Source organism: Temnothorax americanus, unplaced genomic scaffold (genome assembly GCF_048541705.1).
Source record: "Temnothorax americanus isolate GAGA-0224 unplaced genomic scaffold, ASM4854170v1 Scaffold24, whole genome shotgun sequence".
Classification (NCBI taxonomy): Eukaryota; Metazoa; Arthropoda; class Insecta; order Hymenoptera; family Formicidae; genus Temnothorax; species Temnothorax americanus.
In genome coordinates, this window is record NW_027509381.1 from 275,001 (window position 1) to 292,995 (window position 17,995).

The 17,995-nt window shown below is 42.8% G+C and overlaps 1 protein-coding gene across 1 annotated transcript in view; it reads right to left on the reverse strand.

Annotated features, from left to right (window-relative positions):
• The window catches only part of Puf (ubiquitinyl hydrolase 1 puf), an 18,762-nt gene extending 1,004 nt beyond the window's left edge, over positions 1-17,758 (reverse strand). Inside the window, exons 1-12 of the mRNA XM_077408506.1 lie at positions 16,537-17,758; positions 15,781-15,877; positions 15,019-15,373; positions 14,651-14,948; positions 13,788-14,534; positions 8,937-13,713; positions 6,115-8,083; positions 5,848-6,038; positions 5,436-5,613; positions 5,150-5,316; positions 4,313-4,983; positions 1-4,241 (exon numbers count right to left, since the gene is read on the reverse strand). The exon at positions 1-4,241 is cut by the window's left edge and continues 1,004 nt beyond it. Of these exons, the coding sequence (XP_077264632.1) occupies positions 3,403-4,241; positions 4,313-4,983; positions 5,150-5,316; positions 5,436-5,613; positions 5,848-6,038; positions 6,115-8,083; positions 8,937-13,713; positions 13,788-14,534; positions 14,651-14,948; positions 15,019-15,373; positions 15,781-15,877; positions 16,537-16,579 (10,332 nt within the window). The 5' untranslated portion in view covers positions 16,580-17,758 and the 3' untranslated portion in view covers positions 1-3,402. The remainder of the gene's footprint in view (positions 4,242-4,312; positions 4,984-5,149; positions 5,317-5,435; positions 5,614-5,847; positions 6,039-6,114; positions 8,084-8,936; positions 13,714-13,787; positions 14,535-14,650; positions 14,949-15,018; positions 15,374-15,780; positions 15,878-16,536) is intronic.
• Between the last annotated feature and the right edge of the window lie 237 nt (positions 17,759-17,995).

Consider the following 17,995-nt stretch of genomic DNA (forward strand, 5'->3'; position numbering starts at 1 on the left):
GGTAACACCGAATCGAAAATACCTATGTCGCACGGGATAATTACTAATTGTGAGATGAGGTTTTGAGGCTTAAACCTTAGCTGATCTTAGAGCTCAAGTCATAATAAATTTTTATCAAATTTTAAATTAAGCTTGGCCGTTGGAATCAAATTGTATCAGTACAATTGGTATGTATCACGAATACGTCCTACGAAAGCATTATAACTCTTTTACGTTAGACAGAGAATAATTGTGAAAATAACGTTTGTAATACCTATTCGTCGTATCCCGCCTTGATAACGCCGAGTTGAACGTTCAATCAGGGTGTCTGTATCCACATAATACCTTCTCCGCGTGTTTTTTTTTTCCTTCAAATTCCTGGCTGATCCTGATAAGCTGCAGTCATACCACTGTACGATATTACGATGATTATAACGTCACAAGCGAGAAATTACGTCAATCTTTTTCCTACTCTAGTAATCGAGATAAATCAACTTTTTTATTTGCATTTGATGACGTCAAAATACACCAGAATCTTAATCATCTCCTTAATCATCATTGGATAGTAAATAAAATAAAATTTGTACTCTAATGACGGAGCTTGTGAATATAAGGTATATACAAGCTAGGTGTTAGGTAATAAGTGGACCACGTCTTGTAGGCAGGTAGAGCGGGTTAAACTTAATCCTCTTTACCGTTTTGTAAGTTTCTCAACTTATGGTAATGGACTTTTTGATTCAGTTTAACCGCTCTACCTGCCTATGAGACCCAAGAGGTTTAAAGGGATCGAGCAGAATCCATCGAACGCGAATTCTGCTGAATTTTTACAGCTAATCCGCGTCGGACTGTCGCAGGACTATAAAACCTATTAATTATGATAAGTGGAAAAAAATAGAACCAAATTTACCTCAAACGTATAGCGTATCTATTTCAGAAATATTTTATTATTACATTTTTACTACGTTTCTTCTTCCCAAGACCTCGCTTATTGTTTATCGTAAAGAAATATACAAGTAAAGAAAATAAATACATGTAAAAAATGTTTTTTGTAGCTATAGCCTTTTAGAGCTGACAAAAACGATTTATGCATATTATTGGTTTCATTTGTATGATTGTGGATTACGGAAATCAGTACATTCTTGTAAAATATAACGGTCGAATGATATGTAATTAACACAATTTCTCGCTTTTGCCGTCACAATCCAATGAATGCAATGAAGAATCAGGAACCACGATTGGACGAGGTGCTATTGCTATTTTAGTACCATTTTAATCGGCAAGCTCGACGATTTTGAAAACGGTACATGCTGAAAGTGGCCGCAGTGTATTTTCAATCGCAGATAGATATGTTAGCTTGAATGTTTAGCACTTAGTGGAAGCGTTTCACGATTGATTGTTCATTCGTGATGTGAGTGTGAGCTAGATGTCTTTGATTTCGAGAAAGTCGGCCGTGACTGTAGAAAAGTTGCAATCGGTTTCAACAACAATTGGTTGCGTCTACCTACGACAATTTTTAGCTTGTTGTTAGCATAAGTAGTAGACGGTGCGAATAGCGATCGAAGTGAAGACGACACGGGTATCACCACCGAGATTGGCGCCATGTCGAAAATAAATAAATACACTAGCAAATCCCATTATAATCTTATGTTATCAATTCGCGCTAAGAACTTAAAGTTCTAATGCTCTCTGTACGAATCATAGATTTCTTCGGTACGGATCAAGTACTGTATCAAGTTCAATCTAATCATAATCATTCGTATGCGTTAATTAACTCTCGTTTATCTCTCTTTCCTAACGTGTACGATTAAGGCTCCCTGGGCTCTTTCCCGACATCTCATGAGATGTGACGTTAGAAGCGAGAAATGTTGAGAATTGACACGTTGAGAATTCTTGCGCAGTATTTCCAAATAAAAAAATATTTGCTTAAAATAACACTACAGATCATTTTAGCACACTTCGAAAATACTCCGAGTTGAAGTTAAGTCTACCCCTTTCCCTTGACAGTTAATAAACAGCCGTAAAACGAATGATACGATGCAGGCTTGTGCGCAGGCGCATGACTAGATTTCGTATTACATTCACACATGCACAGGCACGAATAAGCCTGCTTCATCACATTCGTTTTACGGCTGTTTATTAACTGTCAAGAGAAAGGGGTAGACTTAACCTCAACTCGAAGTATTTTCGAAGTGTGCTAAAGTGATCTGTAGTATTATTTTAAGCAAATATCTTTTTATTTGGAAATACTCTACGCAAGAATTTTCAACATGTCATTTCTCGCTTCTTTTTCACATTCCACCATGGCCGCGACGAGTACCCAGGAGCCTTAATTGCACATAAACAGAAACATTTCTTGCATCAGAAGCGAAACAGCTCGGATTAATAAACGAGGATTTAACAAAGTAATTTTCTCTGACTGATTTTCTATTATTGACAAAGAATAACAGAAGTACATCGGTTGAGATACGTAAAATACGACAGCTTGATATTAAAATATCAGTTGTAGAAAATGTTTAAAGTAAAAATTTCGATATACCGCAATTTTCGAGACATTTCTGTCTAAAACTGATATTTCATGGAATATTGATTTATCGCGATATATACATATGTCAACTTCATTGGCTTAGTTCGAAAACTTCACTCGAGTGAACACCAGTGTCGCGCGTTCTATCCTTAGGTCTGTTTTCTGTAAGTAACGAAGATAGAACTGGATAGAACGACACGGTGTGCATCCGAATAAAATTTTCAAACGTAACCATTGTATTATATTAAAATGAACAAAAGAGCGAGCATATCAGAAACGAGTACGTAAAAAAATTTTCTACCAGCCATCGATCGTGCTCTCTTATTTGTTTACTTTAATAATTTCTTAAAACCCTGTGATTCCTTTCGTACACAAGTATAGCACAAAATCGTCGAAATAATCAGCAGTGTCAACAAAGTTTTCTGAGAGATATAGCATGTTTAAAAGTCTCCTAGGATTTAATAAAGCCACACAATTGCGCTTTCCGAATACTGGATGGTTTACAACGTTATTGCACGTTAAGTACGCGCATCGTATTTATGTCAGGAGAGACGAGTAATTCTATCTCACAGCACTAACGAACGTTTAGATGAGAAAATTATTTAGTCCAGATACGACAGCGATACGCGACTCCCCGACTTCATATTCGAATGTAACTTATGTCGAGTAACGAAAATATCTTATTCTCCTATATTTGGAAAGTAAATCGCGGTTTCAAGATACATACATACGATACAATATGTACTAAGTTATATCCGATTTCGAAGAAGCGCAGAAGACACACCGTTAAATTCTATCGGCGTAAAGGATCACATGCAGTTTACAGGTCGTAGAATTGGTCATTATTCCGTACGTTACGCTGTCTAGAGAGCCCCCCGCTTGCGTTCTCCACCAATTAATTAATTATTCTTGCTTTGCACTTGAACGATCGTTTGAAGATCGACGATGGTCTTCTCCAGCATCTCGAGCCACGAGATGTTGGTCAACGAGCAACGCAACTGATTTGTACAACTGTTAGCGGTGGTGACCAAACTCGGTGGCGACACAGCGTCGCTAATGCTAGTGGCGATAGCCTCCGCCTGAACGTTGCCTGATTTGTGCCTAGCGGTGGTGGCGACCTTATCGTCCCCGGAATCGGAAGACATCGTATCGTTTGCCGCGTCCGCCTTGTCCATCTCTGTCTCAGAGATGTTGTTCTCTGTGTCGATATCCTTGATTGGCGCACATAGATTCCCGTCTGCCGGCTCACTGTCGCTGCACAACTTTCGTCTTTTGGAGGGCGTTTCCATTTCCGGTGACGAACGACTCTCCTTCACCGTAATAGTCCGAGTTCGTGACAACAGGGTTTCTAGAGCCGGTAGCAGACTGGAGGGCGGTTTCAATCTCGTGCTACTGCTATAAACGAGAGCTAAGGCGCGCAAGTCACCGGTCAGTCTGTGCGCTGACGCCTCAACGTCCACTGCCTCCACCATCGTCGTCAGCGAACTGACCAGATTGTCGATGAGTAAACATGTTTGCTCGGTCAACACGTGATTGGCCAGTTTCGGAAAGAAGGTTTTGAGGAAGGCATGGATCGCCGGTACTCCCAACGACGATCTTTCGTCCAACAGCACGGCGTCCACGTAATCCACCGTGTAGGAAGAACAAAGAAGAGACGCGATGTGCTTTCTGTCTATGTGCGTAGCGGCGTGTACGTCCAACCACAGCCTGGGAAACAGAGCCAAGTGCAAAGGTACACCTGCAAACATAAGATAAGTCAGGATTCGACGGATCACAATCACGATTACGATCACCTCGTATCGTACTCACCTTCAAATCCAAGCATAGCACTCAAATTCACCAACGAATCCGTCATGCAATCGTTATTAATCGCTAATCTGCACATTACGTCTATCAGCTCGTGATAAGGTAAGTAAAATTCAAGCAGAGCGCTGTCATACTCCGAGTCTACTCCTTTCGACGCCTCCAGCTGAGAGTGAGGTACCGCCATTTGCACCATCGGCCTGGCGGGTCTCGTAGGCATCTTTCCAGGCGGAGTAGATCTTCTCGGAAGGTACGGCCCGGGTGGGACAGCGGCATGGGACTCTTGAAGAGCTGCGTGGCAGTGTGAGAGCAACGGTGCTAGAATCAATATTGCTTCGGCAGGAACGAGCATGACGAGCTCTTTCAAAAGATCTATAGCTAGATTTCTCATGTCCGGCGGGTTATACGTGTTCAGTAGCGTTGCCAGTTTACGCAGAGCATCGGGCCATTCCTTACAGTTAGCCAAAATGTTTCTAGCATCCGGCCCGTCTCTCGCGGTACGAACGCATCGCACGAGTTCGACGATAATAGCGATCAACTCGGCCAGATCGCCGGCAACGTGGCATGCTGTCGCTTCGTGATACATGATATGTAGCATATGAAACGCTTCGAGTGCCATGCTTAAGCCGCCGTTGTAGACAACGTACAAACGATCGTCATCCGACTCGATGAGAATTCTGAGGAAAAAAAGAGCATATAGCCGTTACATTTGTTTTTTTCCCATTTTTATATATCATTTTTATGTATATATTAAATCAACATTTTGTCCAGAATATATTTAAATATATTATTCGTCTTTTAATGTTCACCGTAATTAAAATAGTCATTGATATTTTAGCGTACCGAAAAGCAGAAATGAGAGTTGCCCAACATGAACGACCGTCGAGTCCTTGCAAATAAGAAGACAGCGTTCCCCTTCTAAATGACGCGATCTCTGCCTCTTCCTGTTCCGTTTGATCAGGATGTCTCGCGACTAACAATTGCATCAATTTAAATAATTCATCCACTGCCTGTATAGAAAAAAAAAAATAATATCATTTAAAGGCAGGATAAAATTAATGAATCGGAAATTTATACACGCGAATAATGCTCATCTCTGATGCAAAGCTTAAATTTACGAAAAGCTTACAGTCGAATACTGAGTAGGATGGGGAGTAATGTTTTTAAAAGCCCATTGAATATTCTGATGCGCAGCTAATTGTCTCGTAAAAGTACGCGATTGTTGACAACAGAGTCTCAAAAGACCATAGTACGCGGGTAGCATAACTCTATTAAACAACACGACATCCTGGTCTTCGTGATCAGCTCTAAAAACAATAAAAGAGTACACATTAGAAACAACAAGCATTTTTATGTTGGACATTATTAACTCTTTGCATTTGATCACAATCTTTAGAGATAATATGCAGACTAGTGATAATGTCTTATATCGCGCTACTGCATATTATTCTCATACAAATAATGTAATTTTTAAAATTGAAATTCTTGCGTGATATGCAAAGAAATACAAAGAGCGTGAAAGACATAAATGTAACGCTCACAATATGTAATTAAATGCTATATTTTTAGTTATGTGCGGATTGTGAAGTATCATAGCGACGTTCTCTGGACAATCGGAGCAGACATGATACCAGAACAAAAGTACCGCTTGTTTATTATGATGCACCGGAATGCTTGGTTCCGAAAGTTTCGGATGGAAAAGTGTCCATAGATCGTTAAGATATTGGCCAAACTGCAAAATAAGCATATCATTAGATTTATCTCTCTTGCTGAAGCAACAAGTCTATTGTGTGTACTAATTTACTCACCATTAATTTTTCGGTCTTAGAGACTACACAGTATGTGAGCAATGCAAAGTAGGCAGTGAGCTTCATTGTACCATGAGTTTGTATGTCGATGTAATGTCGCGCAGGCTGAAGCAGTCTTAAGAGTGCCGTATATATCTGATGCAGTATCAACGTTGCTTCGGGCGACAATTGAAGTTCTCTCGACGCATTGCAGCCTAGACCGAGGCGATGGGCGCTACGGTAGCCCTGTCTAAAATGTGTAGATGGAACTAATGATACCAACAGAAAGGCGGCGGCCGAGCGTACTCTTTGATTGGAGTGCTCGAGAAGGTAATGCTGCAGCCACGTGTTGAGCTCTTGCAGGACCCAAGCGTGTGCCAGTTTGCTTCTCGTGACTGCGAGAGCTAGCCACTCGAGCGCACCGTGTGGAGCGACTCTCGCCGCTTCCCAGACTCTACCGAGAATCAATTGAGTCATGCAAGGCAATCCACTCAACCCCGAACTTTCCGTCAGTAACGTTAACAATTTGAAGAACGGCTGGCATACGTCGGTATGCTTCATTATCGCCTGAAATATCATCGTGACAACGTGTATCGCCAATCTGTCGTTCCAACGGCATAACGACTGAATCAAATTCCTCGTCTGAGTGAGATTTATGACGTCTCGCGTCTGCTGATACAGAAAAGGGAAGCCTTTGCCGCCCGCTACGGCACTTAGGTCCGACGGCGACAACGCCAATCTGTGATCTTGCCCTCTACTGCGTTCGACCAGGTACGCTATTAGCGTAATCATCTTGTCCAGCGAAGCGGGTCGGAGCTTTTCCGAAGGCACGGTCACGATTTCCTCCTCTTCTTCCTCCTCGCTAACCGCGTCGACGAATTCGTGCGTCTTATGCCCAAGATAAAAGTTCACCATCGTAGAGATGGCCTGCACTCTGATTAGGAAAATAGCCTCGTCGTCACCCATCTTGCTAAATTCGTACAAGAAGCTGAAATACTCGGTGAGATGCTTAAGGTGCTGCTTGGCGTGTTCCATGAGCGACAGCAGCATCCTGACAAAACGCGTGACGCAGGATCGGGTGCCGACGGTGTTGACGTCGTTCTCTTCGTCGCAGAGAAGGTACAAGGGTGCCTGTGTAGCACGTAATCTTTGAATCACATGAATGCATAATCGTTGAAACATCTGCCTGACCATCTGATTAGGGCACTTGACTAGAATCTGAATAGGCCACCACGAGTCGCCGGCCATCCGCTCGAGGAATCTCGCACACGCCCCGGCCGAGCCGTTAAACTGTTTCGTCAACAATTCCACCCATTGGACCATCGTCGGCTTCTCCTTGGCATGTATGAACGTCTCCATGAAGAAGGACGTAGACAACTCCGCGGACATCTCCGTGATATCTGGTTGGACCGAGAGTAACGTCTGTGGTATGTAGCCACATACCTGCCACATAAACCCGAAATACGTGTGTTCGAATATGTTCTTATCCTGTAGAAAGTGCATGTTGTCCTGCCAAATCCAGTCTTCGAGCTCCTTGTTGAGTTCCAGCACCGGCAATTTGTTCATATTGTTTCGCACCAGTGAAAACGACGAGGATCGTCCAGTATTACCATCGGCACTGTCGGTGACTGGACTCGAGACGGTCGCCTCTTCTTCTTTCGCTTGTTCGCCGGGATCGGCGCACCATTCATAAAACAACATGTATGCTGAGTTGGTTTTTTCAAAGCTAAAATCCATGAATTTGTCCGTCACCGAATCGTACGTCTTGCTGGTCATCTCACCGCCGAAACACTCCGCCGCGATCTGATTCGGATCAAACGGTTTGACCTCGGCGTCATTGAACAGGAACCACTTGTCCTTGTTGGGAGACGTGCGATCCCGGATGAAACTATAATAATGCCCGCCGTCCGCCGTTCCCGTATGAACGGTCACGCCGATCAAATCGTACTGATAATGCTCTTCTTCCTCCTCTACATCGTCCACCAGTAATCTGGAATTAGAGATGTGCGAATCAAAAATTTTTATGTCAAATCGAATCGAATCGAATTTCATTTCCTTCTTCGAATTCGGATCGAATCGACAAAATTTCATTCGACTCGAAGTGAATCGAATCAAATGAAATCTCGAATCGTTGAAATATAATTTTTAATTAACAATATAATTATTATTAGATTAAATTTTAACACATAGATAATAACATAATATTTTGAGATATGTGAAAAAATAATATTGATTATATAATATAAATTTTTTAAGGCAAAAAACATTTAAATATTAATATACTAATAAAATATACTTTTTTTAATGTCGCAGTAACTGAAACAATTCGCGAAAAATCATAAATTATTAAAATGCTCTAATGCAGTCTCCAATAACATTATTCAATTACATACATAAAAATTATAATAAAACAATTATATAGTTTATTTCATTATCAATACTCATAACTCATAGCATTTTTCCAATACTGATAGTCTCGAGCTATTTTTTTAAGTATATTCAAACTTTTACTTACAATTTTTGATAAGGTCACAAGGTATATCAAAAATGAAAAATAAACTTTTTGACTGCTTCTTAGCCACTCAGTGAGCGGTTGTAATACTGAATGCACTCTCATTGAATGCACCTATTAACATAATCGTACTGTTTTGCTTATTAACGAAAAATATAATTTTATAAAATTAACAATATATATGGTTCAAAGTCGAACCATCTAGATTCGAAATTTTCGAGTAGTTCAGATTATCAAAGAAATTCAAACTTAAATCGAATCGAATCTTACCTAATTCGATTCTGATTCGATTCAAATTCGATTCATATTCAAATAGTTCGCACATCTCTACCTGGAATGTCCATCATTCTCGGACTTTCTCTTCTCGGACGCCGCTTTCTTCTCGTCCTGATAGTGCTGTGGCATAAGCTTCTTCTCCACGTAACCGGACATATCCAGTCTAAGCGGAAAACTAAAGTGTGTGTTGACTTTCTCCTTTAGCATAGTGCCCATGTTAAAGGTGTAGCGCATCGTATTAAAACACAATATATGCGGCAGCTTCTTGAAGCAGGCTCGCTTCTCAGCACGCGCTTTTTTACCGCATTGCGAGCACGTATACATGTTGTCGCCCTCCAGCGTATCTTTGACCGTGACCTCGTCCAAGCTCTCATAGAGATTCCGCATGTCTGCCACTTGGCATCGGACAGTATAGAACTCCTCCAAGGTCCTGCTAACGTGCTCGCAATCAAGCGAGACGACATTATTGGATATCACGCCGCAGAACAGTGTTTTGACCAGAGTCTTTAAGTCGGACGTCATTTCCTCCAACTTGGAGACAAGATCGATGAAAAATTCGGCCATGTCTTTCTGCTCACCGGTATTGAGCGGCTCGTGATTCATCGTATATACACGACAAAAGCTTCTCGGATTGTACGCTTTTCTCTCCGATTCCAACAAGTAAGCGAACATTCTCTGCAGCTCTCGTAAGGTCAATTGGTGCTTATTCGCACGACTGCAATCGGCGCCCAGTATAGAAACGCGCGCCTGTGGCATCATGTATAGATGCTGCATACAACTAGCCATGTAACATGTCGCGCCCAGATTCGTCAGGCCGACATAGCCGCAATCCGAACGTCCATCCTCGTGAGGCCAATAGTCCCACGGATACGGGGAATGCGGTCCGGGACGGTGCTGAGCGAGCAGCTTCTCGTGTAGTATTCTGTAATTGTCGGGTGCAGATTTCACCAACTCGACTAAGAGATCAAAAGCTGCCGATCTGGATGCCTGGCTTTTACACTTGGGGACATGCTTGCTTCGCGGGCTGGGTAAGGCGAACAGGAAATCAAACACCTGGTCTAACAAGTTTTGACCGATTTTACCCTGCTTGCAGGGTGGATTGTGCGTCATTATGTTACACGTGAGATTAATCAACCCGACCAGAGCGTCATCCTCCACCGTGTTATGTCGTGTCTCCAGATGCTCTCTGTCAAGTACGGAGTCGATCACTCGGATGGCCAGCGCCTCAAGATCGATCGTTGTGCCGGAAGTGTCATCCGTCGAACTTTCCCGAATTGTCTCCTCTGGAAGGGAATCCACCAAACGACACACCAACCAAAAATAATCCTTGCAGGCTGGACCATAAGGCTCCTTTCCTTCGTCTAAAACGGTGTGTAAATGCAGTGGTAGATCTGGCTTGCGATGAGATGGTTGCATAGCTTCGGCGATCACGAGATGTTCCAGTAGGGTATTTAACATGGGTACGATCAGTCCTGGCATCTGATCCGAGCTATCATCTTCCGCGCCAGTACTGCCCAGGCATAGTCTGTATAGAGCCGTGCATACCTCACGTCTCACTGCCGGCTCAGGATCTTCCAATATCAGTCTACGCAGCCACGTTTTTCCAAACGGCTCGGACGACGAGAACAGATATTGTCTGACTGCTGGATCGCTGTGCACCCAGCAGACTAATAGCGCCATGGTGTAATGTATCACTTGAGATCGGCCAAAGAGTCCCGTTTTATAGTGATTTGGATCGAGCGGTAGCGAAGCATCGTTTAGAATGCTCGTTATCCTTGACATCACTGTGTCGACGTTCATCATTCTCAACATCGCTTCGCTGAGTCTAGGCACCAGCAACGGCTTGTCCGCTTTATTACGTTTTTTCTCTTCTTTTACGACGCCGAGGTGACAAAGTTGCTTCAGCAGACTGGCGAGACAATCCTGTTGCCACTCGCTGCCATCTCCTTGTTCCAAGCAACCCGACATAAAAATATCAAAAAGATGCCGGAGACCACCATACTGCACAAACAGGGTGGACCAAGCCAAATCTTTTTCCTTATCATCATGATTGTCGTCTGCATCGCCACCGCCTTCATGCATCGTCGCCGACACAGTAGGATTATTTGGCGATGGCTGATTCGTTGCACCTCGCCGACTCAGGGACTCGACTATGTAAAGCGAATACATCAACTTCTGCGGACTTGCCGGATCAAGTAATTCCTGAAGAGAAGTCTCACCGAGTTTCTGGAAACCTCGCAACAAAGTTGGACTTGTGGGTAACAAAGTAAGCGTGTCCCAAACTCTTCTCGAGAGTACCTGCGCCTTCGTATGAGGAATTTCTTGGCCTCCCTTCACGGTTGTTCTCATTGCGCTGAGTGTTCTCATAAGCGTAAACAGCTGCTCAAAATACTGCGGTCGAAGTAACAACAAAGTAGGCAAGGACTCTCTAGGCGGAGGTGGTAACAACGAGGGTGAATCCATGTCTCGTTTGCTGCAACGGCTACCGTTACCTCTACTGGCACCGGGTGAAATAAATACCAATTGCCCATCCTTAAAGCCCATCTCCTGCAAGGTCTTCTCATCGTATTCAATAGTCAATTCCTGACCTTGGGTAATCATCCTGATAGGACCGTCGGTAAGCAACGATCCTAAAACCGATCCACCGTTTTGAGCAACATTCGCAGGAACCGCTGATTTCTCTTGAGTGTTCTGCGTATCGTCCCACCATTTAGCGACTTCAGCCCGTAAATCTGCTACATAGTCGGTGTTGAGAAGAGTGAAACTTGTCTTCTCCGGTATACCAGCTGGCTGCACAAAGATCCTTAATTGTTGACCTTTCTCAGACGTGTTCATTGCTACGTGGCTGGCGGCACTTCTGCCCTCCAGCACCCAACGACGCAGATGATAGGCATAACGTTTCCGAAAGGCTTCCAAATGCGTCCTCAGCAGGAGCAAGGCGCGCTGTATGCAGCGTAGACTAGCCTCCTCGCTAGTTTCAAGATCGGCACTGGCCGCAGCGAGATGCGTCATGCACTGTGATACAAATTCCGCCTCTTGTGTCAGCTGTCGTGACATGTAGTAGCCGTTCAGATACTGTATAGCTGCCATACTGACGTCCGTGCTTTTTGCTTTCAGAGCGATCCGCCACAGGAAGTCCATGCCCACTGAATCTATATCTCTCAGTGGTCTGTCCATGTGCGCCGCGGCCAGGCGCGCCAAGTTGCACAATTGTTGAAACAGATTCAGGCCTGTCATACTGATGGTTTCCGGCGGTAGACTCGGTAACTTGCGCATACACAGATGTTTTAACGTGTCCATCCCTAAAGCGTGCTGCTCCGTAGACTTTGCCTGGCTGAGCAACCAACTGAAGAGTTCATCAGCGCAGACTGGATCCTGCGATAGGCACTGCCACAATATATCCACTTGTTCTAGATTCAGGCGAAAGCAATCGGGTGAACCCAGTGGCGAAAAGATTGATGACAGAAATTGTAATCTAACTTGTATCTCTGTTTGATGTGAATATAAATTGCTCTTCGGTCCTGTACTGGCATAAGTTTTCAGATTGTTAAAAAAATGTTTCATCATGCCACGCTCACGATCGGCCCAGGTCGTAATCGTGTGCGCGTCCATAGCACCGAATTGTTGGAAGCTCGCGAGCAATTTCGGCAATAATCTTAGAGATACAACCACAGAGCGATTAGTCGCCAAGTTCTCCAAACAGCCTTCTATAAACTTCATCGGGATCAAGCGATCGACGTTGAAGCACAGAAGATTACATAGTGCCTTTTCCGCTTCTAAGGCCAGGCCTTCCCCTAACTGACCTATCTTATCATCCTGAAGAAGATCCCACAGTAGCGTATTACCTGGCTTGCAAACTGTGTCCAAATTAAACTGCGAACTCAATCTCGTGGCCGTTTGTCGAGCGGTTCGCACTTGCGACTGCTGACAAACCGATCTTCTAATTGTCATGGCCGAGTGCGAATGATGAGGATGATAAGCTTGCATTTGAATAGCAGTTAAGTGACGCGCGGCTAATTGAGCTAATTCCTCTTCGCAACCGCTCTCTTCGCCGTCAAAGTCAGCCATGTTCTTTTCACTTTTGTTCGATATTCTGCTGCTGTATGAACCCTCTTCGTCAGAGAGCATCTCGTCTAATCCCGAAGGTAAAAACGTAGGACCAGACGCATGCACCAAACCAGCAAGCTCAGATATCACCGCTCCAGGGCCATCTGCGGCAGCGAGCACACCCGCTACATCACTGTCATCCTCGTCGTGCGAACTATCTGCCGAATCGGCTGCTCGATCCACGTTATATCCTACTATAGACATATATTTATTTTTGTTACGTCTTAGTAGAGCCGCCGTGGTTGGAACCTGTTGTTCGTTTGGATCTAAAGCCATCGCTTGTTGCTTAACGCGATCCAACGCGTCGACGCTCTTCGGCTCTTCCAAGGATGCCAAAGCGTCTAGACTACTATTCAGCATATCTTCCGTTCTACTTTTTCCGTCTACAAGCAGATCCTTCGATTTCATGTTATCATCTTGACCAACGATATCTTCCAAGGTTTTCTCAACCGCACTTAAAGAACGCTTCTGTGGTCTCTTTCGCTTACGCAGAATTTTTCGCTTCTTCTTCTCATGCACGAACATTTCCTCAGTATTAGACTTCTCCGTGTCTGCTTCAGCATCAGATCCACTCTGCTTGCTCTTTACCTCATCTCGAATGACGTTCGTCGAGGAATCCTTGATCAATTCTCTATTACATTCAAACTTGTCAGAATTCAGGCCTTCAATATCATTTAGACTTGATTCGATGGTAGTGGTTGTTAGATTCTTTCCTTTATAATGTCCTACAACAAGCATACAACAATATGTAAACAAAGAAATCAAGATTTTATTGAATGTTTTTACAAGTTTTACATACCTTCGCCGTCGCTGCTGTAGCCTCTAGGTTGTTTTCTAGGTGACGGTCCGTCAGATAGCGTTGGACTAGGTTCCTCTTCGTCGTCCTCTGGGCTACTACCATCCATGCCACTTGGATCGCTGCTACTACTTCCACCGACTCCACTTCCGGTACTCCTTAAAATGTCTCTATTTTTTATTACCAGCCCTCTTGGATAAGCTGAGCGGCCGGATGTCCAAATAAACTTGATTAAAGCCGATGCTAAAAACAAGCTCTGTTCTGTGTGGTCCTTAGGTTCCAATTTGCCTAGCAAAGAGTACAAGTGAAGTACGGGAGTAGGAGCCAGATGTTTGACCAAAGGCGCCAACAGATCGTAAACCGGACGACCGCAATGCTTCAACTGCGCCGCTTGCCACATGGTGTCCATGTCCGAAGGTGTAATTCTACCTTCCATAGCCAAAAAGCTTAATATGATGTGACTCTGTTTAATAACCTCTACGTGTAAGTTTGGTCCGAATATATGAGCTATGATGTTATTTTCAGTCAACCAAGCGGCAAGCGCGTGTCCAACTTGCTCAACTTCGGCAACGGTCTCGCTATTGCAGAGCTCATTAGACGCAGTAATGTGAGCATTTATTTGAGCTACGCCAGCCAGCCTCATAGTCAGAGTTGTACTAGTAAAATATTTAAATGCCAAGTCAAGTCCATCACGATCGAAACTTGGTAATACGGAGTCTATCGGATCCTTCACCGCGCTCCACATAAAATCTAAATATAAACAAAAAACATCATGTTCAAATAGAAATTAAGAATTAGTTCATATATTCGTAAACGCGAATCGAGAATACAATGCACATGTACATTTTTTAACTTTGAAAACATACCTGCCATGGTTCTAACAGCCGGAGTACGCAATTCCTTGTCCTCTAAACGGCACATATATTTCATAACACGACTGCGTAATGGTATAAACAGTTGAATGACACTGGCATAGTTTAACCAAAGTTTCAGATTACAAATAACCGCAACCATAGAATGCGCAAGGGTAACGGGCAGTGTGCTTTCCATATCGAAACAAGCAGACACCAAATTAAAGCCTCCTTGATGGCAAAATATAGATACCGCGCGGATCAAAGGCGCCGGTACTTCGGGGTCGTGTGGCTCGCAGTAACCACCTTCGTCCTGTAAGATACAAAGCAATCGATCAATCTAGAACGCAGATGAGTAAATAAACTACACAAAAAAGTTTTACCTTGACAGGAGCTAAGGGGTTGATTACACCGCCATGCTTCATAGCGATATAAAGAGGGAAGTTGAGTAAAAAAATTTTCGAAAGAAGAAGAAACAACTTTTCCTTATCGTGCTGAGACCAAATTTGTTTCGCCTGAATTCCCACTTGTGCGTGCTCCGTGCTATCGCCGGATTTTCGCTTGTTACTTCTCTCTTCCTCATCCTTCCCATCCTTAGGCGTCTCCTTAGCAACATCTCCCTGCTGTTCATTTTGCTGTATAGCTTGCAACTGTTGCAATGTACAAAGCACAATGCTCTGAGTTAGCCTTATAAATCGATCAAAATTTTTAATTTCGCGATAACAGCACATACATTGTCTAGAAAAAAGAAGAGATAATTGTAAGAAAAGTCATTGCATAATTGAGCATGTTTATAATAACAATGTATAAGATAAAAATAATTATAAAATTTTTGCTATAAAAATCCAGTTTATTACAAATATGTAGAGATACTGTAGACATTACTTTCATTACAACTTGGTGGAACAATTTTCCCTAGTTTCTTGACCTTATTTATAACACTCTAAACAAACGTGTTAATTTACATAATACAATTGTGTTATGCATTATTAATTTCATCTTTGCGCATGAGGAAGAGTCTGACCAAAGACTATGGAGTATTTTACAGCGTAGTAGCAGTCCTTGTTTAGTTCAATCGTCACAAAAAGGTTAACAAACAAAGATATAAAAGGTATTAAAGTTATCAATTAGATCGATTAATATACCTCTGCATCCACTGGTTAACATAGTGCATTGTCGTGTCGACATCCGATATGTACAACGTCGCCAATGCATCTTGTTCTTTCGATAAACGCTCATCATCTAGAAAAATACCATATTAGAACCTAGAAGGTAAATCTCAACTAAAAAATAAATTTAAGACACCATTCGCGAAATTACGTTTTTCTTTATGGATTTCGCGCAACAAAAATGTGAAATAAACTTTAAAAAATCACAAACGTTTTACGCGCCATCAAATGTTGTTCAAAGTATCAAGGAAATAATTGTAAAATCTCCAGTGGGCGATTTTCGACAATGCTAACTGAAAGTTCTCGAACAACGCGAAGCTTCGTCGGGGAAGTTTGATCCGCAAATCGCTGTAACGTTTGGTCGAAGATTGCAAGAAAGAATGATTTATTTCCGCAGGAAGATGATACGGGATGTAGAAACGTGCCGTCCGAATCACGACATTCTCGGCCTCGCAGTCTTGGAACAAAAGCCTCGCCGACGATTAAGGTTATAAGACGCTACCCTGCTTGGTTACGTTTCGCGGGAGCAGGTCTCGAGAGCGAGAGTGAGAGCGAGAGCGAGAGCGAGAACGCACTTGTCGCGTCGGCGATGGCCGTTCGTCGTTTCCCCGAGGTAATTTCTCGAGGTGATTTCTCGAGGAGGAGTCCGTCGGCGAGCGTTGGCGAACGAATTCGCTCGGATAGGTTAAGAGTCGAGGGGGGAACGCTACTGTGTGCTCAATATCCACTTACAGGAGAGCAGAAGATCGTGAAAATCGACGCACACATCGCACATGGTGGCTGGATTCTTTAGCCTAGCGAGAGGCTCTCGGTCACGTCAAGTTCATCACTCGCGCTCACCGACGCACGTTGCCGACAATAATAAATATTATTAAACATCCCCCGTGTGCGCTCACGACTATCCTCTGACCGTCACCATATTGCTTTTTGTGCGTACACCCGCCGCTTACTTCAAGCGAGGCGCGTCGCGTCGCGTAGCGCGCCTTCGGCAGCTACGAGGAAACGGGCTGAGACGACGACGACGACACGTGTCACGTTGCCGTCGCGCGGCCCCGACTTTTCGAACCGCGATCAACCGTAACGCGTGCACGTCGCGCATCGATCGGGGGCTAATTAATTTTATCACTCGTTCGTCGCGAACGTCATTGTGACAGAAGACAGCTGATCGCCACCATGTTGAATCGCGGTGCGCGTCGCGGATTTAAAAATCCGTTTGCACTTTACCGGAAGCGGTCGCGCGCGCGATCTGTTACGTGCGCGATGCAACGTAATAACGAGCGTGAAGAGAATGGACTAGAACGAAAACTATGTCCTCTTTTTTCCCTCCCCCCTCTCTCTCTCTCTCTCATTTTCTCTGTGTATCATTTAAAATATTTTTTTTTTCACATCTTTTAACGTTTTGATGAGTGTTCGCGGAAAAAGCTAAATCAGTCTTGCTTTCAGGAGAGTGTCGAACGCTTATACAAAAAAATATATATGTCTCTATGTCCAAAATCAAGACATAAAACGTCTTAAATAAGACATTATTTAAGACGTGTCTGACATTATTTAAGACGTCTTAAATAATGTCTTATTTAAGACGTGTTAATGAAAAATGTCTTATATTCCAATTTTAAACATTGCGTACTGTCTGAGTGTGGACTATTAAATTCGGTCCCCGTAAAATGTTATTCGCCCGTCAAGAAACTTTCGACGTTAATATAAAAAAATTTTATCAAATAAAAATATTTTGTTTTTATTTAATTTTTAAAAATAAAAATCGGCTTTTTCTCTGTCATTATAAAAATTTTAATATGGCCCTTTTGACAAAAAATAGATTGCACACACAAGAGACCCTTAATCTATAATATATAATTTGCTTTAGATATATCTAAATTCAAAAACGAGTTTGGAAGACGATCGAGCACGTTTCCTTTAGCTTGTTAAAGTTTATTTACACAATTGATAGAACTTTGGTAACAAAGTACACTATACAAATAGAATTTTTATGCATTTTTTTACGAGATAAGTTTTTATTTTGAAGAAAAGATATATTAACTTAATTGAAGGATATACAATAGGCACTTTTAAAGCAATCAAAACTTAAAATGATTGAGATAAAATAAGGTATGTATGTATGTAAAAGGTATGTTCTTCGTTAACCTGGCAATTCCCCTCAATATATATAATGTACGTATTTATATATGATTAA